The sequence below is a fragment of the Tupaia chinensis genome, unplaced genomic scaffold, assembly GCF_000334495.1.
Source record: "Tupaia chinensis unplaced genomic scaffold, TupChi_1.0 Scaffold000407_4, whole genome shotgun sequence".
Lineage (NCBI taxonomy): Eukaryota > Metazoa > Chordata > Mammalia > Scandentia > Tupaiidae > Tupaia > Tupaia belangeri.
Window position 1 is genome coordinate 2,182,183 of NW_006159912.1, and position 23,631 is coordinate 2,205,813.

Below are 23,631 nucleotides of genomic sequence, written 5' to 3' on the forward strand. Positions count from 1 at the left end.
TGTTTGCTCACCAGAGAGACAGAGAGACAGAAAATGAGAAATCCCTCCCCCCCTCCAGCCCCCAGAGAGGATAGCCAGAGTGTAATCCCCTTTTCTTTATTCTCCTCTTGGGATTTTGGGCATGCATGCACATACATCTGGCGTGAGTTTCAAATTGCCGGGTCTGGGACTGGAAATGCTGTTGAATACATGGGAGTCCAGCAATGGAACCATTCCTCCATCTACTGGTCCTCTAAAGTTATCTTTTAAATGTATGTGGTTTAGAACTATAAACTCATATGAAATCATTATTGTCAGATGGTGAAAAATTGAACGATACCCAGCATTTTGGGGGTGATCAAATTTTTTTGGCATTAAAAAAAATCCTCATAAAAGTAATTTGGCACTGTATCTTGGGATTTAAAAAACATACACGCTGGTGGAGAAAATTTCAAGCAATATTTTCTGAGGAAACAAACAAGGCATATCAAAGATTTAGTTCTAAGGAAATAATTTGATAGCAAACTATTACATAAATATAAATATTTATTGTTTAAGAATTAATAAAATGTGGCATACCCTCATGAGAATGATATAAAGATTTTTGGGGAAAATGGAGTTATGCCAATACATCTGTTAAACTAAACTATCTTGGCCTAAAATGGCTATTGTACTACCACATTTGAATTCCTATGGATAAGCCAAAATGATACATGTTAGGTTATTTTCCTGAGCTGCCTACTAAGTTACAGCCTATCACACTAGCCATACTTCAGTCAGTCATTAAAAGCCCAACTTTTACACTGTTCATACAGCCTACTATAACCAGTCTGATGATTTCCCTACCTTGTTCCCCACTTTTGTTTTTGTACATCACTTTCCCTTTCCTATACACGTCATTTTCCTTTCCACAAACTTATGTACCCTGTAGCCACACAGTAGCCACTGTCCCACAGAAACCATTTTCCAGGAGATTGCCCAATTTAATTCACCTGCCCTTTGTATAAATAATCTCTGTTAAATTTTAGCTTGTCTAAAATTTTGTTTTTAACACATCCGAACAGTCTCTTCACTAAATAGTGCTGGGAAAATTGGATAGTCATATGCAGAAGAATGAAACTAAATGCCTATTTCTCACACTATATAGAGATCATCTTAAAATGGATTAAAGACTTAAAATGCAAGAAATAAATCTATAAAATTAGTAGAATAAAAACTCAAGAAAAGACTTTAAGATATTGATCTGGATAAAGTATTTTTGATAAGCCTTTAAAAGACTGGGCAACAAAAGCAGAAATAAGCAGATGTGATTGTATCCAAAAAGCTTCCACACAGCAAAGGAAACAATCAACAGAGTGAAGAGACAACCTACAGAATGGGAGAAATTATTTGAAAACTATTTTTCTGACAAGGGATCAGAATATACGAGGAACTCAAACAACTCATCAGCAAAAACAAAACAGAACAACCAAAACTAAGCAAACAAACAAAAACAAAGAGACTTAAAAATAATCTCACATATAATCTGATGTTAAATGGGCAAGTGATCTAAATAGATTTTTCTCAAAAGAAGACATTCTAGGGACCAGCAGTTAGCGTAATGGCTATGTCTCTGGACTCCCACGTGGTCTACTGTGGTTCAAGTCCCGGACCTGGTGGCTTAAACTCACGCCAGGCGCGTGTGCGTGCATGCCCAAGATCCTGAGAGGAGCATGGAGGAGAAGGGATTGTGGCATGGCCATCCCCCCTGGGGGGCGATTTCTCGCTTTCTGTCTCTCTGTCTCTCTCTCTCTGTCTGTCTGGTGAGCACACGCGCCCAATAGCAAAAACCTCTCAAAAAAAAAAAAAAGACATTCTAATGATCCTATATATGAAAAAATGCCCAACATCATTCATCAATGGGGAAATGCAAATAAAAAGCACAATGAGATATCAACTTACCCTAGTTAGAATGACTATTTTTTTAAAAAAAAAAACTATTTAACTTCATTTATTTATTTATTTACTGTAATTCGAAGAGAAAGGGACAGAGAAAGAGAGAGCAAGTCACTAGGTCCAGTACTCAAACTGTTGCTGCCCATGTGGGAGTCCAGCACCCTTAACCACCATCCCACCTGCTGACCCCAAGAATGACTTTATTTAAAGATTAAAAATGATGCTGACAAGGATGCAGAGAAAAGGTAACTCTTATATATTGCTGGTAGGAAAGTAAATTAGTACTGCCATTATGGAATGTAGTATGGAGATTTCTCAAAAAAGCAAAAATAAAACTACTGCATGATCCAGCAGACCTACTACTGATTATATATCCAAAAGAAAGGAAATTGGTATATCATAGAAGTATCTTTGCTCTCGTGTTTACTACAGCACTATTTATAATACTCAAGACATGTACTCAACCTATCAGTCAACAAAAGAATGGACACAGAAAAGGCAGTACACAAACACACACGCACACACACACACGTGTCCTTTTTTGTAGCTATCTATATTTCTTTATTTCTTTGTTTTTTTTTTCATTTTAAGTTTATTTACATTCATTCACTGTACATCATTACAGTATACAAAATGAGATTTTTCCATCTAGAATACACTGTATATTGTATCAATCAAGGAATTACCATACATGTTATCATCAACAATTAATTTTCAATTTCTTGCTTCTTATATATTTTGCTACCCCCCCCCTTGATTCTCTATCTCTCACCCTCTGCAATTTCCAACCCTCCTCTCATACCGTTTCTAGTATCTGCCTTTTTTTTCCCCACAATTTTATCGATTCACTAAAGTTTTTTTAAAGGATTATTTTATTCATTGTCATTATTAGTTTTTAAGTTGACCAGAGAGAGACAGAGAAAGAAGGAAAGTGAGAAAGCAAGTTGCCAGGTCTGGGATTCAAGCCACGGTCAGCCATGTGAGAGTCAAGCCACTCCAACCACCATGCCACCTGCCAGTCTCAATTCACTAAAGATCTTAATTCATTTAAATACTTTCAATAGCAAGCACAGCTAACATATACATATCCATAAACACATGTCTGACTTTTTAGGCAAACCTCAGTGAGTAGAATGAACATACAATAAAGTGACACCTAGCTGAGGTTATATAGCTTGCTACAGTCATTAAATAGGTATTTTTATGCATTTTTTTAATTTCAAGAAAAACAGTTTTAGTTTTAATAAATCAAAATTTTAAAAATGTTAAGAGAAATTTGCTTAAGACTTAAAGCCAAGAAAAAGGTTAGCATTCAGTTCAAACAGTAGGAAGATGAACCTATCAACAGTTGAAGAGAAGACAAAAGTTTTTAAATCAGAACAACAAAGCATAGAAGAAAATCAGTAGTGTTTTAGTCAAAAGTTGTGAAATTTTATTTCACCAGTTGAATCTCCTGTAATTAATCTCTCTTCTATTGAATTTACAGTGTTACTGTGGTCTGATCTTTCTATTTAAACTTTGGAAGGTAACATTCAAAGTTATTGATCTTTCCAGACTTGTCCCTACAATTGAGTTGTCCATTCTCTTGGTTCCTTTTTGTATTCTTATTTCTGTGTGTCTGACTTTAATTTTCCTGGTATAGCACTCCCTTCAGCTATACCCTTGAAGCGCTTGTTTAGGGGTTGGTAAATTCTTTCAGGTTTTGTTTATGAAGCGCTTGTCTGGGTTGGTAAATTCTTTCAGGTTTTGTTTATCCGAGAATATTTTTGTCTTTTCTCCCCATATGAAAGATAATCTTGCCAGGTATAGTATTCTTGGTTGAAATTGTTTTTCACTAAACATTTTGAAGATATTTTTCCATTGTTTTCTTACTTGCATTGTTTTCAGTGAGAGGTCTGATATTAGCCTGATGGGATATCCTTTGAAAGTAACTTGGTGTTTCTTTCTTGCCAATTTTAGTATCTTGTTTCTGTCTCTGATTTTGGTCAATCTGGTTATTAGGTGCCTTGGAGAAGATCTTCTTAGGTTGATATGGCTATTAGGTGCCTTGGAGAAGATCTTCTTACGTTGATTCTATGTAGGTTTTTTTTGTATTCCTTGGGTTTATCTATATGAATGCCTCTCTAGGTTTAGAAAGTTTTCTTCCAGTATTTTATGGAACAGATTATCAATGCCCTTATTATTTTCTTCATCTTCTGGAATACGTATTATCTGGATTATCTGGATGTTTGGGCTTTTAATGGTATCTAGTATTACTCATATATTATTCTGATTTGGGGGAGAGATTATTTTCTCAGTCTTTTTGGTAAAGTTTTCTAGGTCAGACGTTCTGTCTTCTACATCTGAGATCACATCTGAGTGTTCAAAGGTGTGCAGGAAGAGATGATCTGTCATCTTTAAGCAGTACCATTTTTTCTCGCTTGGTACAGCAGATTCCATCGAATATGAGGATTACTCTGACCCTGGCTAGATCTGGAGGCAGGAGGATGAAGTCTGGGCAGAAAACCTTCAATTGTCCTAGTCTCTGAAATAGGGGGCTCAGAACTCCCACACGTATACTATTCACTCATTAAAAAAATGTAATTCTGCCATAAGAGGCAACATGAATGAGCCTGGAGGACACTATGTTAAATGAAATAAGCCAAGTACAGGAAGAGAAATACCACATATTCTTGTTCAAATGTGGAAGGTAGAAAAGTTGACCTCAAAGAGGTAGAAAGTAGAATAGTGATTACCAGAGGCCAGAAAGAGTGGGAGTGGGAGGGAATAGGGAGATGTTGGTTAATGGATACAAAATTACGATTTGATAGGAGGAATAAGTTCTAGCATTCTATAATATACTAGGGTAACTAATTATAGTTAATAATTTATTGTATATTTTGAAATAGTTATAAGAGAGAATTTTTGACTGTCCCCAACACTAAATAATGATAAATGTTTGAAGTGATGCATATAGGTGGTAATTACCCTGATTTGATCATTACATATTATATTTGTATATTAAAAATAAACTGTATCCCATAAGTATGTACAGTTATTATGTGTTCATTAAAATATAAATGAAATAAGTTGACAGTCAAGAGAAGCTGTTCACAGCATATTGTTCAGTGTGAATAAAAAGAGGGGGAGAGTTTCAAAATCATGTAGAGTGTGATGCCTTGATTATTTTGCATACATACCTCCTGATCAAATATATGAAAATGTATGAACCAACATGTAACTATGTGTGTATCTTCTGGTGATGAAATTGGAGCACATTTTACCATTCCTTTTGTCTGTATTTCTGACATACTGGAATGAGTATGCATTCTTTGAGAAACATAAAATGAATTTTTGGAAAGGCATTCTTATACAAGAAATGTTGAGATAAAAGTTTTTCTGACCAGCTTTACCCTCAGCGTGAGGAAGAGAAAAGGGAGACTTCAGGCGTGCAGGTATATTTCTGTTAGATTTCAGGGCAACCACGTCATTGCAAAAACTCCATACAGCACCAAACCCTTAATTAGTCCCAGATAGACCAGGGCAGATAGATAAATTGGATTTCATTGAAGTTAGAGAGTTTTCTTTTCTGAATGGCACACTTAAGACAGTAAAAAGGGAAGCCCTTTTTGGGTGAAAATCATTCACTGACCCATATAAATACCTGTCGTTATTGGAAAAGGCTCAACTGAAGCTCTTAAATAAATATTATATAAATGACCATGGCACAGTAAAAGCAGCTCACATTTTTATCTAGCATATCATTATTTACAATACCCAAGAACATAGTCACACACACACACACACACACACACACACACAAATACAACAAAGGTATCAAGATCATTTGATGAGGAAGGAATCGTCTTCAAAAATGGCTGCTGGAAAAACTGAACATGAAGAAGAATAACTTTGGACCTCTACTCATACCATACACAAGAAATTCGTTCAAAATGAACCAAAGTTTAAAACTATGTGTTAAACTTTTAGAAAGACACATATGAGTACATCTTTGTGACGTTGAATTACACAATGTTTTTCTAAATATGACACCAAGATGTCCAGCTAGCTATACCAGCAGGATTGCCCAGAATAAGTGCGTGGAGCCCCTCCAAGGAATTACTAAACAGACCTTCCTATGTTAGAGGTCAGTATGGTAGTGGGCTACCGCCTGGTGGTAGTTATGGAGGTCCTAATCTTGGAAGACTTTATGGAACACCAGCCAGCTGGTGGAGGGTCCTGTGGATACCCCAATGATGGAGGGCTCTCCTCTGTAATTCCAGAAAAACCATGTGATGGTGCAGCTCTGGGGACCCTTTTTGGTCAGCCACCTCCAAATTCCTATGGTACCCAGAAGCCTGAACATTATGTACAGGTTCATCTTGTCCAGAGAATTTTTATTTTATATTTATTTTTATTTCTTTAAGAGATTTTTGCTATAGGGCACGTGTGCTGGCTAGAGAGACAGAAAGACACGAGAAAGACAGAACATGAAAAATCACCCCCACAGGGGTGATAGTCACACTGCAATCTCTTCCCCTCCATTCTCTCTTGGGATTTTGTGCACACACACACACACACACACACACACACATGTACCCCATGTGAGTTTTAAGCTACCAGGTCCAGGACTCGAACTGCAGTCAACTATGTGGGAGTCCAGCAATGTAATCACTAAATCATTACACCATCTGCCGGTCCCCAGAGAATTTTTTAATACTGGAGAAGGACAACTCACCATTTCTTAAAGCAAAATCAAACACAGAAGTGACTATAGGAAAAGTCTGAAGGATTAATGGAGTAGAAATGAGCTGCAAGTACTTGTGAATCTACACTGAAAGCCTTCTTCCAGCTACACTCGTCAACTGGACAGAGATGGAGTGGTGTCCCTCCCAATGTGGATCCAGAGGCTGTTCTTGGTTCCAGTCAATGGACTGTGATCACAGTAGCTGCATCTCCATCAAAAAGCTGAAGCAGGTTCTGGTTTGCTCCAAGTGGTCAAGATACATCTCATGATGATAAATAGTTTTTTGTTTGTTTGTTTGTTTGTTTTAGAGAGAAGTTTTTACTATAGGGCATGTGCGCTTGCTGAAGAGACAGAAAGGCAGAGAGCAAGAACTCAACCTCCTAGGGAGGGACAACCACACTGCAATCCTTTCTTCTCCATGCTCCTTTCAGGATTTTGGCATTTATGCACATGCACCCAGCATGGATTTTAAGCTGTCTGGTCCAGGACTTGAACCACAGTCAACTATGTAAGAGTCCAGCATCATAACGATTATGCCATCTGCTGGTCCCAATGGTAAAGAGTTAGATAAGACTAAGATAGGCTGAACCCATGTCAATGGTTTCTCAGCCCTGTGGAAATTCATACAGCAGTAGAAGAACCCCCTCCAGCAGTATTACCTCAACAGCTTGAGCTCCAGTAGCTACATGGAGCTGCAGCAAGCTCTGTCTGAAATGGGCTACTGGAGCCCTCACCTCCCTCACCCCTGGTGTCCCACCACAGCTTGCATTCTGCCAATCCTGCCATGAAGCTTCACTACTTCATCCAGGCGTTCATCCACTTGTAGGTGCTGATCAAGTCCTTTCAGGAGAAAGATACAGTTCAGATCAACATCTGGCTCAGCTTCAAGAACTTCATCACCATGGCAGCTTCTTGGATGATATGAACCCAGTCCATCTGTAGAGTGGAGTGCACCTGGGACCTTCCTTAGTCCCTTTGAGTGAGAGAAGCATGTGGGCCTTCTCTTTTCCTGCCTCTCCTAGAAAAGGTTTTTCCCTTGCTTGATACAGCATTATTCCCAAAGAGGCCTGGGAGTACTGTGTCATAGTCACTAAAGAGTGGAGACTTGGGCTGAGGCCACACGGGAAGGGACCTGACGTAGTAGAGGACTGGAAGGTGAATGTCCTGCCATCCTTGGGCAGTCGGTGGCATAGTGTTGCAGTAGGAGCCAGACGTCAGTCATTGAAGAAAAGCTAGTGTCTGGTCAGTTGGGCTCTGGCTTTTAGCTTTTTCTTCTCTGCTCTGAAGCCAATGCTAAGTGTTCATTGGCCTCCTACCCTGAGCACCTGTGTTCCTTCACTCATGTCATCTTGTCAAATGAGTCCAATTTCTCCAAAGTAGAATCTGACCAAGCATGAAAAAGATCTACCTATGGAACCAGTGACTTGGATTCCACCACACTCACACCCCCATGTCCTCAGTGTTTACTTCTAGCTACCTGGACACTGTGCCTTACTAAGGGAGCTCAGACAGTCCACATTCTGGGCATCTTGGACTCCTCACTTGCCTGCCATGCTGTTCTTGGCTTCAGTCCCCAAGGGACAATCACCTCCCACTTCCAGTGTTTGTTGTGTTTTATTACTAGTATGTATTTTTTTTACTTGGGGCCAAAAGTGTAGTGAAATTGTGAGCTTCAATAAAAGGATGAAAGTAAATAAATAAGACTAGGAGAGACAAATAAAGAAATAGATAAATTAATCTTCATCAAAATTAAAAACTTTCATGCATCAAAGAACACTACCAAGAAAACGAATAGACCACTCAAAAAACAGGAGAAATGATTTACAAATCATATGTCTAATAAGGGTCTAGTATCCAGACTATATAAAGATTTCTACATTTCGGGGACCAGCAGTTAGCATAATGGCTATGTTGCTGGACTCCCAAGTAGTCGACTGCGGTTCGCGTCCCGGACCCGGTGGCTTAAAACTCACACCGGGCGCGTGTGCGTGCCCAAGATCCCGAGAGGAGAATGGAGGAGAAGGGATTGTGGCATGGCCATACCCCCTGGGGGATGATTTCTCGCTTTCTATCTCTCTGTCTCTCTCTGTCTGTCTGGCGAGCACACGCGCCCTAAAGCAAAAACCTCTCCAAAAAAAGAAAAAAAAAAGATTTCTACATTTCAACAGCAAAAAGACAAATCCAATTTTTCAAAGGATGAAAGACTTGAACTAACATTTCTCCAAAGAAACTGCACAAAGGTCAATAAGCACATGAAAAGACATTCAACCTCATGAGTCATTATAGAAATGCAAATCAAACCCAAAATGAGATGCTATTATACTTCCTGCCCACTGAAATAGCTGTAATCAAAAAGTCAAGGTCCCAGACTCTGCGGCCCAGCCAGTAGCACACAGGATTGCAGAGCTGGAAGTCACGTGTTGACTATGGTTTGAGTCCTCAGTCTGGCCAGCCTGAAAACAAGCCAGGATGTGTATGTGCCCAGGATTCTAGTAGGCTGAAAGGTTGGAGGGCTGGAGGGCTGGAGGGAGGGGATCATGAGGTGACTAAGCCCTGAAGAAGATCAATCTCTTTCTCTCTTCTCTCTCTCTCTTTCTCCCCACAAATCCACCCATGGCCAGGATGCAGAGCAAATGTAGGAGGTTGGGGCAAGCTGCTAGCCATTGAGTACTGTTGGCCACCATGTAGACCAGGCACTGAGCACTAGAAAAGCTGCAAGCATTGGAGAAGCTGCAAGCACTGGAGGAGCTGCAAGCACTGAAGGACTCATGCTCTGCAGAAAGCTGCAAGTGCTACAGGAAGCAAAACTCTTCCTCTTGAAATGTCTCTCCAGTGCCCTCTGCTGACAAAGCTTTGGTGCCAACTTGATAAATAAAAAATTTTAAACCCAGATGTTTATTCACAGAGCATACCAAGAGGGTGAATTGGGGGCTAAGAGGTAATAAATCAGTAACTGGTACAATTTGTGCCCCTTCAAGCAACTTAATCATTTCATCAATGTTGTTGAGTGTATTGACGAACAGTTATTCATTAAATTTTCTTATTATTCTTTTAATATCTATTCAAACTGTAGTGATGTCACCTCTCTTATTCCCAAATTGGTAATCTGGGTCTTTTTTAATTTCCTGTTTTGTCTCACTAGGGAATTATCAATTTTATTGATCTTTAAGAAGTAGTTTTTAGTTCCACTGATTTTTCTTTATCCTTCACGTATATTTTTATTGATTTCCACTCTTATTTTTACTATATTCCTTTTCTCCTTACTTTGAGTTCACTTTGCTTCTTTTAAAAATAATTTTTTAAGTGGAACTGATACCTTTCTATCATACTCATTTATGGAAATGAACTGTTTTCATGGCTTCCCACAAATTTCGATAGGTGTGTTTTCATTTTCATTCAGGTATTATAAAAATGCTTTTTAATTTCCCATTTTATTTCTTCTATGACCTATAGCTTATTTATTGATGTGCCATTTAGCTTTGGGATATCTGGGAAATTTCCAGATACCTTTCTTAGATATTTAATTTTATTAAATATTTTTAAAATTAAATTTTTTCCATAGGGTGCATGTACTCACTAGAGAGACTGAAAGAGACCGCAAGAAGAAAAGGAAGAAATTGCCCCTCATGGGGATGAACATAACACAATCCATCCTCCTTTATTCTCCTCCTGTGATTTTGGGCATGTATACACACGCATCCAGTGTGAGTTTCAAACCACCAGGCCTGGGACTCAAAACTTATTAGTACCTGTTTATGATCCCAAATGTGATCTGTTTTGGTTACTATTCCATGCACTCCTGAAAAGAATGTGTTGTACTGTCTATAAATGCCAATTAATTGGTTGATATTATTGATTAAGTTTCCAGTCTTCTCTCTTGTAACTGATTTTCTGTTCACTTTTCCCATCAGTTATTAAGAAAGAAGTTTTTTAATTTCTGAGAATAATTGTGGGCTTGTCTGTTTTTCTTTGCAGTTCTACCAGTTTCATACGTACTGGGGATGGATAGGAGAAAAACATAATTCTGACTGCCTGACCTATGCTCTTTCCTCCTCATCTTTCTAACTCCTTTGACAACACCATGCAGTACCTAGTATCACCTACTGACACCTAAGTGGTGGATAATGATTCCTCTCCTGTTCTAGGATTGGAGCTTCTATGAGGTTGTGTCAAGAAAGCAACAGAGGCCAGGGAAGGGTGATGGTACTTGCCAGCCATCACTGCCGAACTGCAAGAATAAGGCAGGAGACAAAATTTCTGCAGATATTGCTATTCGTGTTCACTCCATAGCAGGAGCTGGCACTTCCCAACTCATGCCTCTTAAAGTCCCATATCTCTAGGGTCAGGATCGCTCTCCTGAAGTTCGGCATCTTGTCCTGCTGGATGTTGGTGTATAGCCTTAGAATGTGGTGTGCTCTCACCCACTCCTGCACCTTCTACGCCTACACGGATAAAGGATAAAGGCTGCTCCAGTGCACCATGGCCATTTAAATATAGTCCAAAAACTATATTCACAGAATGCCCAAGAAAATATTCATCTGGCCTTGGCCCTTTCTGGAAACAGTAATGGAAGAATAGGAGAGATTTGGTAGGGGGACTTGTCTCTGGCCAGCAGGGGTCCTAATTGCCTTGTATTTATGGGTCCCAGTGCAGCACACACTGATGGTTCTGCTCATACAGAAAGTAAATGAAACACCTAAATAGGAAGAATGACTCAGCTTGATGATGCTATGGATATGGTTTATTTTGGACACATGTTCTTTAGAAAGCAGTCACCCAACCTGTAGATCTTCATCTTTCAGGGATAAAATTCCAAGGATAAGGAATAGCCAGAAGTGGATTATGGGAGAGTCATGTTACACCAAGCATAGGATTCACAGATTCACGAGAAATCTTCTGGGGCTGTTCACCAGGCATACTTGTAAGTGTCCAGTCCGTCTATCATATGACCACCAGAGCCACCCTTGTGAAATACAAATTAGATCATGACACTTCTGCTTCTCCATTCAAACTCTGGCAGGCAGCTCATTGCTCCCTGTGACATCTACCCGGTGCAATCATTTTATATCTCTAAAGGAGAGTCCATATATCTCCTCTTATCCGAACTGCACTTCCTGGTCTCAAAATCTTCATGTATCCTTTAAACTCCCCCTTAAATATTGTCCACTTTTGACCACTTGCCTAACTCTCCCACCAAAGCTAATGACTCTTCTCTCAGTTCCCACAGAACTTAGTAGAAATCTAAACACAATCCAATCCAAAGCACAAGGTTGTAATATATTAATAGATAAGTTTCTCTCATCCAGTTATTTTTATTGTTTTATCTCAACCTCAGCACAATTTCTACCTGACACAGGAAATACCCAATAAATTGTGATTCTCTTCTTTTCCTGTCAGTGTCCTGGTTCACCTGTTTCCAAAGAGAGTTAAGTTTCTTAAGATGCAGAGTCACCTGGGGATTGTAGTCTAGCTAAGTTGACACCCCAAAGTGGCCATTATTGGGCCACCAGGTAGCATGGTAGTTAAGGTTGCCGGACTCCCACATGGCCAACCACAGTTCAAATCTACACCTGGTGGCTTGCTTTCTCACTTTCTCTATCTTTCATCAAATTTAATTAATAATAATGATAAACAAAGTTAAATAAGATAATTCTTGTTTTTTTTTTAATGGCCATCACAATACCTCTGTCCTAGGAACACTTTTTTTTTCAAGAGGATGAAGGAAAGGAAGAAATAGGATGGGAAACCTTTAGTTAATAATGACTGTGAATGTAGGATCATGGTTACTTGTCTCACTTGAGTCTCACAAGGCCATATTTGGATGGGATTTCTCTCCTACAGGACAGCCTTTGACAGTGGAGCTAAACATCCTTCTGCCATTTGCTTCCAGCCCATTTCTGTTTGAGGTATCCAGATTTCCATGTGCAGTGGACAAGTGAGTGTCAATCTACCCCAGAAATGTCCACTGAGGATTTGTCCACCCCTTGGTCAGCTCTTGTCTGATTTATACTCACTTTAGAAAGAGCACGTTTGCAGACATGACCACACCCATTGCTGCAGCATTTCATTCTCTCAGGACATGATTCATCTTCTAAACACAACTCAACACAAGGCCCAAAACTTCCTTCGGGCACCTCTGGGCAGACTCCAGGTCTTTCTGGTCCTGAAATATACAATGGTTATTTTGGAGCCTAGAGCAATCTCTGAGACAGGAATGGGAACAGATGTTGAAGGTCTGACAACTGCTACAAAACTCTAATCTCTCTCATTTCTTCCTTCACACTCCTGAACTCTTACTTCAGCCTCATCAGCTTCCCTGTCACTTTTAAGTCCCTCCTACCTCCCACCTTTTTTTCTCTTTTTTCTATAGGGCACATGTACACAGGAGAGACAGAGAGAGACAGAGAAAGAAAGTGAGAAATCATCCCCCAGATGGGTTGGACATACCACATGCCCTTCTCCATTCTCCTCTCAGGATTTTGGGCACAAATACACACACACACACAACTCGATTTTCAAATTACTGGGTTCAGTACTCAAACTATACAGCCAGTCATATGGGGTTCAACCACCTTAAACTCCACGCTATCTGCTGGCCCCATTAAGCCCCCATTTTTAAAGTCTGACCTTTAGAAGAATGTCCTCACTGCTCTAAAGTCTGTAGATTTTCAGCTGACAATAAACCTGCCCTGTCATAATTCCATTTTCCTCCTTACCAGAAGATACTATAAAAGCTCTGATTACAGACAGCCATTTCTCCACCCCCACATATCCTGTGTTCATTCCAGAGCTACTTTCTCTTGGAGTCCCACATCCAGGACACACCTTCTAACTAAAGGAATGACCCTATTCTCTACCCGCAACTAATAGCTGACCCACCCCAATGAGAAGGATGGGACATGTGGAGTGATCATGCCTATAGGTCAAAAGGAATGGATCTTCAATGCAAAGATATGATTCCAGACCATCCCCAGGTCTCAGCTGGGCTCTGAGTATTCTCTGCTGTCAGCCTGGAGCCCTGTAACATACTCACCTCTGAAAGGAGGTCTCTTAGCGTAGGCGACCTCCATCCCCACAGTGACAAAAGCCACCAGAATCAAGACTGTGACCTTCTTCATGTTGGCCTTTGCTGTGCTGCACACCAGAACAATTTATACTCTCAGTGTCAGTGGAAAAGGGGTGGGGCAAGCAGTAAATCAAGAAGTATATAAAAATTCAAGTTTTTCAGGGAGCACCCCCCAAGTGACCTAGTTCCTTTGTTCTTTTTCACAACTTTAATTACAGTATTGTCTCTTGGAGATACAAATACCAAACATCAAACATTAAACAACACTTTCTTTTTCTGTTTCTTTTTAAGAATTATTTATTTAATTTATTATATTTCTTATTTTTTAAATTTTGCCAGAGAGAGAGAGGGAAAGTGAGAAAGAAAGCGACCAGGTCCAGAAACTCGAACCGAGGTCATTCATGTGGGAGTCCAGTGCCTTAACCACCGTGCTACCTATTGGCCACACTTCTTAACACTTTGTTCATTGTTACCTTGCAACTTGGCACTCATTTTCCTGGGGCCTTTAGGAATGGTGACCAAAGAAAAGCATCATCTCTGTATATAAGCAAATGCTTAAGCTATGAAGCCAAGTGTTGCATGTCAGTGCCCATCTGGTGCAGGATTTGAAGTGATTCTTGGAGAGAGAGTGAATATTTGCTTGGAACCACTGACCTGGAAGCTCTAGGACTGAGGTTTCTAATCAGATATGGAGTGTCTACCACTCCTTAACAGGAGGTAGTGACAAGTAGGTGGTAAAATCAGTCACTGTGGAAATGAATGTTCAAAGATCACAGCTGGTCCAGGCCTTTGAAGGTTGAGAGTCAAGAGCTATCCTGATGGCTGGGGGTCTCTATCCTACCTGCTTTGGACTGAGAGATGTCTAGAGAGAGGGTTGCTAAATAATGAACCAAACCACAAGATACTAAATGTCCCATAGAGGCCTAAGTAAGAAGCCTGCCTTCTTTCTTACCCAAATTACTGAACCTCAGAGAAAGAGGCATAAAGGTTTTTTGTTTGTTTGTTCATTTGTTTGTTTAGCAGAGCAAGATGAGACTTTATTAGAAAATACAATTAAACTGATTTTCAGTTGGGGGCATGGGCAAAGGAAGGACCCAGGCAGTAGAGCCCTCCCTAGGGTGGGGTGTCAAACCTCAGATAAGTCTTCTGTTCTCTACACTCCCCTGTACTACTGCTTTCCGGACCTGGGGTAGCCAGAGGAGGAGGATAGGTGAGGAGGGGCTGCAGTGGCCATTCACTTGGGCAGGAAATCAGAGGACTCAGATACCAGCCTCCCATCATACGTCTCAATCTTCTACATGACCATGGCCTTGGAGGAGCTGGTGCTTCTGAAGGAGCTGGAGCCTCCATCAGAGTCAAAGCTGGACTGGAAGGAGCTCGGGCCGTAGTTGAGGCCAGGGCTTGTGAGGTCCCTTAGGCCGAGGTCAGCCCACTTGAGTAGCCACTGGTGGTCTTCATATGGATACTCATGTTCTGCATCCTAGATTCCAGTCGGCTCACCTCACCCTCCAGCAGCTTGTGGTAGGCAGCAATCTTGATGTCAACAACCAGCTTGACGGCCATGAGCTCCTGGTACTCATGCAGCTGCCGCCCATGTCCTGAATGGCCCACTACAGGGCACCCTCCTGCTCCGCCAGCCTGGTGTTGGCATCCTTAATGGCCAGTTCCGCATGCTGCTCAACATCAGGCCTCCAGAGAAGCTCTCTGATCTTTGATCTCTTGATCTCAGCCTGGAGATGGTCAATGTTCTGGTTCTTCTCAGATATCTCAGTCTTTGTGTGATGCAGGTCATGCCTGTGCTTCCTAGCCAGTGACTGCAGCTTCTTATACTTGATCTGATATGTGCCCTCGGCTTCAGCCTGGCTGCAGTGGGCAGTCTCCTCATACTGGGCACGGACTTCGTTGATTATGCCATCCATGTTCATGGAACGGCTGCTGTTCATAGACAGGACTACAGACGTGTCTGAGATCTGGGACTGCAGCTTGTGGATTTCCTCTTCATTCAGCTACCTGAGGAAGTAGATCATTGGTCAGCCCTTCCAGGCAAGGCTCCAGCTCCACCTTGTTCTCGTAAGCGTCATCCACATCTTTCTCAAGGATTCATTCTCCATCTCTGTACACTTGTTGATCTCATCCTCATACTTATTCTTGAGGTCTTCCTACAGGTCCTGCATGTGGCCAAGCTCCCCTCCAGTTTCAGCTTGTCCTGGCCCAGGGTGACCAGCTGCCAAGCAAGTTGTTGACGTAGGTCTCCAACATGTCGTCTATGTTGCTCTGAGCTGTCTTCTGCTTCAGGAGGCACTACTAGGTCTCTGGAATCTTGTTCTGCTGCTCCAGGAACCATACCTTGTTGATGAAGGAAGATAACTTGTTGTTAGGGTCTTGATCTGCTCCTTCTCTTAGGTGTGCATGGCTTGGATGTTGTGGTCCACCTCTAGTTTAAAGAAGTTCAGTAGACTCTGATGCTCCTTCTCCTAGGTGTATATGGCTTGGATGTTGTGGTCTACCTCTAGTTTAAAGAAGTTCAGTAGACTCTGGTTCACCATGATGGCTGTGATGCCTCCAACACCAACAGCAAAACCGTAGCCCAGATGCAGACTCAGGCCAAAGACCAGATCACCCCAGAAGTCACTGCTGCTGTCCACCTGGTAGAAGCCTGAGGAGCTGATGTGGGTGTCAGGTGCACTCATTTGCAAGCAACTGCTAAAGGGGGACCGGGTGCCGGAGGCAGACACCTTGCAGGACTTCTGGGTCACCCTGATGGACATGTGTAGCTGGAATGGAGGCAGGCAGGACAAAGCTGGCAAAGATTTGAGAAGTGGCCAAGAGCCACTTCTAAGCCACTTCTAGGTCAAGGTGTAGAGATTTTAGGAGAAAAGGAATTCACCCTCTGAGGTTTGCTGAAAATCATTGATAATAGGCTAACTAATAAGAAAAAGGCATAAAAATTTATTTTCAGATACACATGTAGGCACAGGAACCTTCAGATTGAAAACCTAACGAGACAGGGGAAGCTATGTGATTATGCGTAGGTTCAATGAAATAGGAAGGGCACACAGAAGTGTGATTTGACAAAAAGAGTATAAGCTTGGCAGAGAAGGGAAGCCTAGTAAGACCTGTCTGTCTAGATTCTTCTTGGCTTTCCTGCGGAATATCCCTTCCTCTGAAGAATGGAGGAGGGCCCTTCTGTAACAATGGTCTCATTATAAACTATCAGGCAAAGTAGGTCAGATAATTTTCTTCTACCCAAGAAAGGAAGGAGAAAATTAGAGTAATATTCCAAGATGAAGCTGTGTAAGCAAAACAGCCTTCAGACTTCGAAGATGCTAAAAGACCAAAGAATGGGACAGAAAAGTCTAACTTACTATTAAGGGAACTTAGAGACAGAAGTGAGGTCTCGGGTGTCTATAAAGTGGTTATATCTGCACCTTTCATCCCAAAGGCATCTGCTTATGTAGTACAGGAGGGGGCTGTGTGCAGAGGAATGGGGAGTGCATGTAGAGAGGCATTCTAGGCATGTACAGACTCCACATATGTCTTCCCATATCTTAGCCATAATCAGGGCAGATTGCCCAGTGAACCATAACAGGCTTGTTTACTCTAACATCTTGGTCTGCATCCAGCCTTGGAAACACAGTCGTGGGGGCCTTGTAGTTAAATGTCAGTCAAGATGGTTGATCAGCTTCAAGATGGAGTCAATTTGGTTCTGCCACGTGTATTGTTTTTAAATTTTATGACTAGCTTCATGGAAAAGGAATTCTGGTTTGTGTGAGTCTCCTGGGGGTAAGAGAATTCTAGTTTATATGGCTTGTCTCAGGGAAGGATAAGAGGCAAGAGAGAAGAGAAGGTCAGAAACTCTGCATCTGAAGCTACTTCTAAGATGTTCATTTGAAGGTATCATCTGCTCAGCCCCCAGAGTAAAACTCCACAGGTGGTGAGAGGAGGGGGTGAGTGGAAGGCCTACTTTGTCTGGCTGAACCTGTAGCACAGTACTTCAGTAATCTGCATAGAAAATTAGATCCCTCATGGCTGATTGCGATTCGAGTCCTGGCCCCTGCAGCTTGGGGAGCATGCCAGTCATGTATATCCATGCCCAAAGTCCCGAGGGGAGGGGAAATGGAGGGAAAAGGATTATGACATGACCATGTAACACTGCGGGGTGCTTTCTCTGCGCATCTCTCTCTCCTTTTCTCTCTCTCTCTCTCAAGTCCATGTGCCAACTGGCAAGAGAGAAAAGAGAGAGAGAGATAAAGAGAAAGAAAGAAAAAAGAAAGAAAGGGGCTTGCAGGTGATGTAGTAGTTAGGGCACTGGACTCCCACAGGGCCAACCATGGTTCAAACCCAGACCTGGAGGCTTGCTTTCTCCATTTTCCTTTCTCTCTCTCTCCCCCTGTCTGATCAAATTAAAATAAATAAATAAAATAAATAAATAAAGTTAAATAAAATGATTTTTAAAAAGAAAGAAAGAGAAGGAAGGCAAGAAAGAGAGAAAGAAAGAAAAGAAAGAAAGAAGAAAAAGAAAAGGGAGAGAGGGAGGGAAAAAGGAAAAGAAAAGAAAGAGAGGGAAGGAAAGGAAGGACTCCTACTTTGTTCTTGATGGTTAGACCTGGGACCAGCACTTCATGAGCACCTATGCAGTCCTAGAAACAGACAAATGCTAAGCAAGCCAAATGAGAAGGGGTCAGACCGGCCATTGCAGGTCACATCCAGAAACTCACACTCAGTGTAAGGTCCCATTCAGTAAAGTTCTGAGCATCACCTGGTATCATTCCAATCCTGATAAGAAACCAAGGCCGGATCTCTGCAGGACAGGTCTTGGCAGGAGCCTCCACCCCAGGTTCACTGCCTGGGGAGTAGCAGACAGTGACACAAAGTGAAAGGTGAGAAGTCTAATTCCCATATCTGTCTAGCATATAGTCTCCCAAAATAGCTTGATTGCTCTATAAAAGAAACCCCTTCCCTCCTGGCAGGCAGGCTGAGGCACCTGGCTCCAGACCCTGGGGGTCTCTTTCTCTCAATAAGCTTTACCTTTTTTTCTTGAGTTGAGATTCTTATAGGATGGGAGAATGCTGACCTGCATTGTATAAAATACTTTACACAATCCTGTAGGTCCAGATCTCTAAGATTAGTGACCTGTCCTGACCCACAAAATGAAAAACCACAAACATTCATAAAGTAGGAAAAGGGAAGTTATAATAGGAAAGTGAGGATTTTTCATAGAAAAGAAGTTCACCTCCATGCCTGAAAGGCATGCAGGAGATCAGCTGCCGGAGAATGACAATGGCACTGGGCATGGGGCTGGGTGTTACATTCATTCTAAGAATTGGTAATGAACATTTAGCAGGTGAAGGTCTGTCATAGTATCTGGCTTCTTTGTTCGGAATTTGCTGGCTTTTTTCTTGGGCTTGCATATCTCTCTCATAGGTGAGGAATTCAATGACCTAATCCCACATGCTCAGTGTGGACTTAGAAGGTATGAGCACCCTTATTTGGATCAATTGTCCAATCAGTTTATTGCCCCAGTGGGAATCAGGATATTGACCAATCTGTCTCATTGGATCCTTTTGTAATTATTAGAATTGATGAGAGGAAAATTAATCTTCCCTATGTGCTTTTCCCAGATACTAAAGAAGAAAAATGAGATCTGTCTCGCCTTTCCCAGGGGCTGAGAGGGAAGAAGGTACTTTCATGGAGGGTCTGGATTTAACTCCTGATACGTTGTGATTGATGTGGCTGAGGGCCTTCTGCTATTTTCTTAGGGATGCCCACTCATTCTAGCTGTCTACCACAATGTCTCCCTATTGTTACTCCAGACCATTACACTCTGCATTTCAAAATCTTGGGAGGTGTAAAAGTTGCCAGCACCCAAGAATGACCCCAGAATCTGAATGAGGAACTAGAGCACCTGGAGAGGATGAAGCAGCCCAGTGCAAGTGGAGAACAATGATCCCACACGCCCCTACAGACCAAAAAAGTCAAGCCCAAGTGCAAGGCCTAAATGCCCAACCTTGATGAGTGGGTAGGAGCCAGCAGGACAGACGTAAGAAGTTGTACGAAAATTTCTGGAGCACTGTTGACAAGGAGAGAACTCCCAAACTCTCTAAAAGAGATTTATACATGACTATTATACCATAATTAATATGATCTTTAAAAGTTCATGTTTATAGAACAAACACATGAATGAACACTTGAGTTCAATGATTCACCAATTCAGCAATACAAGTATTCAAATTTCGTGGGAGTCATCAATTTGCTACATGTTTTTCTTCTTTTTTGTATTTTAAATTATTTATTTAAGAATTATTTTATTTAACTTAATTTTATCTATTTATTTTAATTTGACTAGAGAGGGACAGAGAGAGAGAGAGAGAGAGAGAAAGGGAAAGTGAGAAACCAAGCTGCTAGGTCCAGGAACTCAAACCGCGATAGGTCATGTGGAAGCTCCTCACCTTTAACACCGTGCCACCTGCCAGCCGGTGCTCTTCTTTTTAATTTTAATTTTTTTGTGTTTGTTTGATTGGTCTTTTTGATTTAGTTTTTGCTGTAGGGCACTTGTGCTCGCTGGAAAGAGAAAGACAGAGAGAGGGAAAATGAGAAATCACCCCCTGGGGGGATGACCACACTGTGATCTCTTCTCCTCCAAGTCTCCTCTCAGGATTTTGGGCACATACATATTCATACCAGGTGTGATTTTCAAGCTGTCAGTTCCGGGATTCAACCCTCACAGCCAATCATGTAGGATCCAGCACCTTAACCTCCATGCCACCTCTTGGCCCATATTTTTTTCTTGTTTTTATAATTTGCCAGGATGGTAGTGGGATGAGGGAAAGTGGAAAAGCACCTCTCCCCCATGATGAATGGTCACCCATAATCTCTTCTCCATTTCTTCCTCCTTTTGGCATTTTGGCCATGAAGGTTTATCATATTTTTCAAAACACCAGGTCTGGGACTGTAACTGCAGAGTTGGCCATGTGGGATCCAGCTGCTTCAACCACTAGGCCAAGGCCCTGCTAAGTCCTCTTCATGTGCTTTTTATATATATATTATTTGCTTTATTTACTTACATTGTATCTTAGAGAACTTTTCAGAATATTATTTTTTTACTTACATTGAATCTTAGAGAACTTTTCAGAATATTATTATTATTTTTAAGATTACTATTATCCAACATTCCATTATATAAATAGTTCATAATTTATTTAACCAAACTTTAATTCTTGAACACCTGAGTGACAAATGGCATAGCAGTCTGTTGGAATTCAGGCTTCATTTACTTTGTAAAGACCTGAGTAGAGCTTGAGTCTGAAACTTTGGTTACTCCACACTCATCAGGGTTATTGTCCAAAAGGCATTAGCTCATTTACAGTATAGAAACTGTGATGCTTCCGAGAGTTAAGGATTGACAATGTGACTCCTATCCTTTTTCATCCCAGTATTTTTAGCTATATATTCTCTTATTCCCCTTTCCACCTGGCTGGAGACCTATTCCAGTAGGGATATGAAGCAAGGAATTCTCATGACAATGAGTTAGAAAATTTAATTAGCAGAAATTATGTGATAAATATCCCAGAGCATGTGCATACATGCCCCCAAATCTGAACAGGATGGAGAAATGAAGGAGAAGAGATTGCAGCCTGGACCATGCCCCAGTCGGAGGTACTTTCTCTCTCTCCCTCTCTCTCTTTCTGCCTCTCTCTCTGATGAGTGTACGCACCCTCTGGCAAGTAAGACAGAAAGAAAGTAAGACAATACAACCTGGTATTTGCTGCTCTAGCATCTGACATTTCCAGTATGAAATATTGGGTAATTAAGACCTGTAATAGTTTGGCTGAAGTATGCATTCAGTCATGGGAGCTGCCAGGAAGCTGAGGAGGGTTTTGTTTGAATAATAATAACAATATTTGATTTATTGAGTGTAAGATTGTCAGGTTCGGTGCTTGCATTTTATATATGTCATTGCACAGGCTTGTGGGATGGTTTCCATTGGAATCTCCATGTCACAAATGAAAAAACTAAAACTCAAAACAAAATCTATACCTTCCAAATACCCACTGATGTGGAATCTCCTAGAGGAGTCCAGATGCTTTTCATGCATGTGGAAGTGAAGAATATTTCACCAACTTGACATAATCTTTATTTCTTGGTGGAAAAAAAAAAATCATGTCTCCATAAAAGCTCATTTCTAGTGCCCTTGTGACTATTGTAAATTTGAGGATTTATCAAGGTCTCATAACATATTATTACTGGGAAATGCCAGGTATCTACAACAGCTATCAAGTGTATGAAAAAACGAAACAAACAAACAAACAAAAACATCAGAGAAGGCAGAGCACAGATTCTGAGAATCCCTGCATGCCCTCAGTCCATAAAATTCACCCTTCATATCTGTAACCACCAACATTTTATTTCTGTTTCTCTTTTTCCCCCGGCTGGCACGTGAGAACTTAGGGTGTAATGGCTTCTGTGTTTAGACTCCTAAACAGTCTGAAATTCCATTTCTTCTGGAATTTCATATTACAAAGAGTCATTTCCTATACTTGTCAGAATCTTCAAACACCCAACTGCATGTCTGCTCCAGACCCTGTTCATGTCACACCTGTGCCCAGGTGCATGAAAATCTGAAGGTGAACACCAAGCTATTTTGTTATGGACAATGAGATTAGGTGAGATTAAGTGGACCATATACCTAAAAATAAAACTACTTAAAACATAGAAAAATGCTGTCACAACTGTGTATCTCAGTTTCTTTCTTTCCTTTTTAGGGAGATTTTTGCTAGAGGGTGCATGGGCTTGCCAGAGAGACAGAAAGTGAGAAATCACCCCCCGGGGGGGGGGGGGAATGCCATGCTGCAATCCCTTCTTCTCCATTCTGTTCTCGGAATATTGGGCACACATGCATCCAGCGTGAGTTTCAAGCTGCCTGGCCTGGGACTCAAACTGCAGTTAATTATGTGAGAGTCCATTGATGTAACTATTACTTCATCTGCTGGTCCCATATCTCTCAGTTTCTATGTCTTTCTCCATTTTTCTGTCTGCTAGATTCAATGGGAACCCAGGAAGAAAGGTGTTTAGAAGCGAAAACTAGTGGAGACAAGCAGAAATGAAAGTGAGGATAACTCCTTTGGCTTTGTAAAAGGTAGAAAGCAGCCCAAGACTGCAATGTGGTCAGTGATGTTGGCCCCCAGGAAGAACTGGGTTTTGCACCATGCTTGCTCAGTGCTGCTCTTTGGTTCCTGCCTCTGCTTACCTGGCTTCCAACCTCCTGGGAGGAAAATGCCTATGTCAGCTGTATGGAAGGTTCTGTGTTGGGTGAGATGGAGAGAAGGACAGAAAGTTTGCATGAACAGTATGTGAGGAGAGTGAAATAGGGGAGGCAGGCACTGCAAGCAAGGAGAAAAACATAGGCCTGGCTCTAGAAGATGTTCCATTAACCGTAGTTCCCTTTGCTTATCTTGCCTCATTTATTCTGGCTTTGGTCCCCTCCCAGAAACCTGGAGAAACCTCAACTGAAAATTCAAATAAGCACATATCAGCTCTTTGGCCCAAGAGACAAAAAAGGAAGTCATAGGAAAAGAAGAGAAAGCAAAAACTAGTCTCATATTGTGTAATAGGTGAAGTTTCACATTGCCCCACTGCAAGGATTCCATGCTGTTGTCTGCAATCCCGGGTGAAGCATTTCTTCATGAGGCAGTCCTGGCCTCCTGCAGCCTTCTCTGGTGATCCTGCCTCTGTGGAATTGAGATTTGGCCTTCTAATGTGCTTGGGGGCAGGGTGTGTGGGAAAAGAACTCCATCAAGAAGGAGGAGACCCAGATTCTAGCTGTGGCCCGGCCCGCTCATTAATAATGAAACCAGAGACAGCTCATGGCTCCACTTGAGCCTTCATCTGGTAAATAAGAAAATGTACTATTTTCTAGATAGAAATC

The 23,631-nt window shown here is 41.4% G+C and overlaps 1 protein-coding gene and 2 pseudogenes across 1 annotated transcript; 1 reads left to right on the forward strand and 2 right to left on the reverse strand.

The window, feature by feature from the left end:
• Positions 1-6,046: 6,046 nt before the first annotated feature.
• LOC114008873 (peflin-like) lies at positions 6,047-7,565 on the forward strand (annotated as a pseudogene).
• Positions 7,566-11,386: 3,821 nt separating this feature from the next.
• On the reverse strand, positions 11,387-13,758 carry LOC102477591 (WAP four-disulfide core domain protein 18). The gene is made up of 3 exons (XM_006154468.2): positions 13,674-13,758; positions 12,655-12,803; positions 11,387-11,603 (listed from the first exon to the last, which is right to left on the reverse strand). The coding sequence occupies exons 1-3, from the start codon at positions 13,756-13,758 to the stop codon at positions 11,547-11,549; spliced, it is 291 nt and encodes a 96-aa protein (XP_006154530.2). The 3' UTR covers positions 11,387-11,546.
• A 1,182-nt stretch (positions 13,759-14,940) lies between these two features.
• Positions 14,941-16,474, reverse strand: LOC102478330 (keratin, type II cytoskeletal 8-like; annotated as a pseudogene).
• Between the last annotated feature and the right edge of the window lie 7,157 nt (positions 16,475-23,631).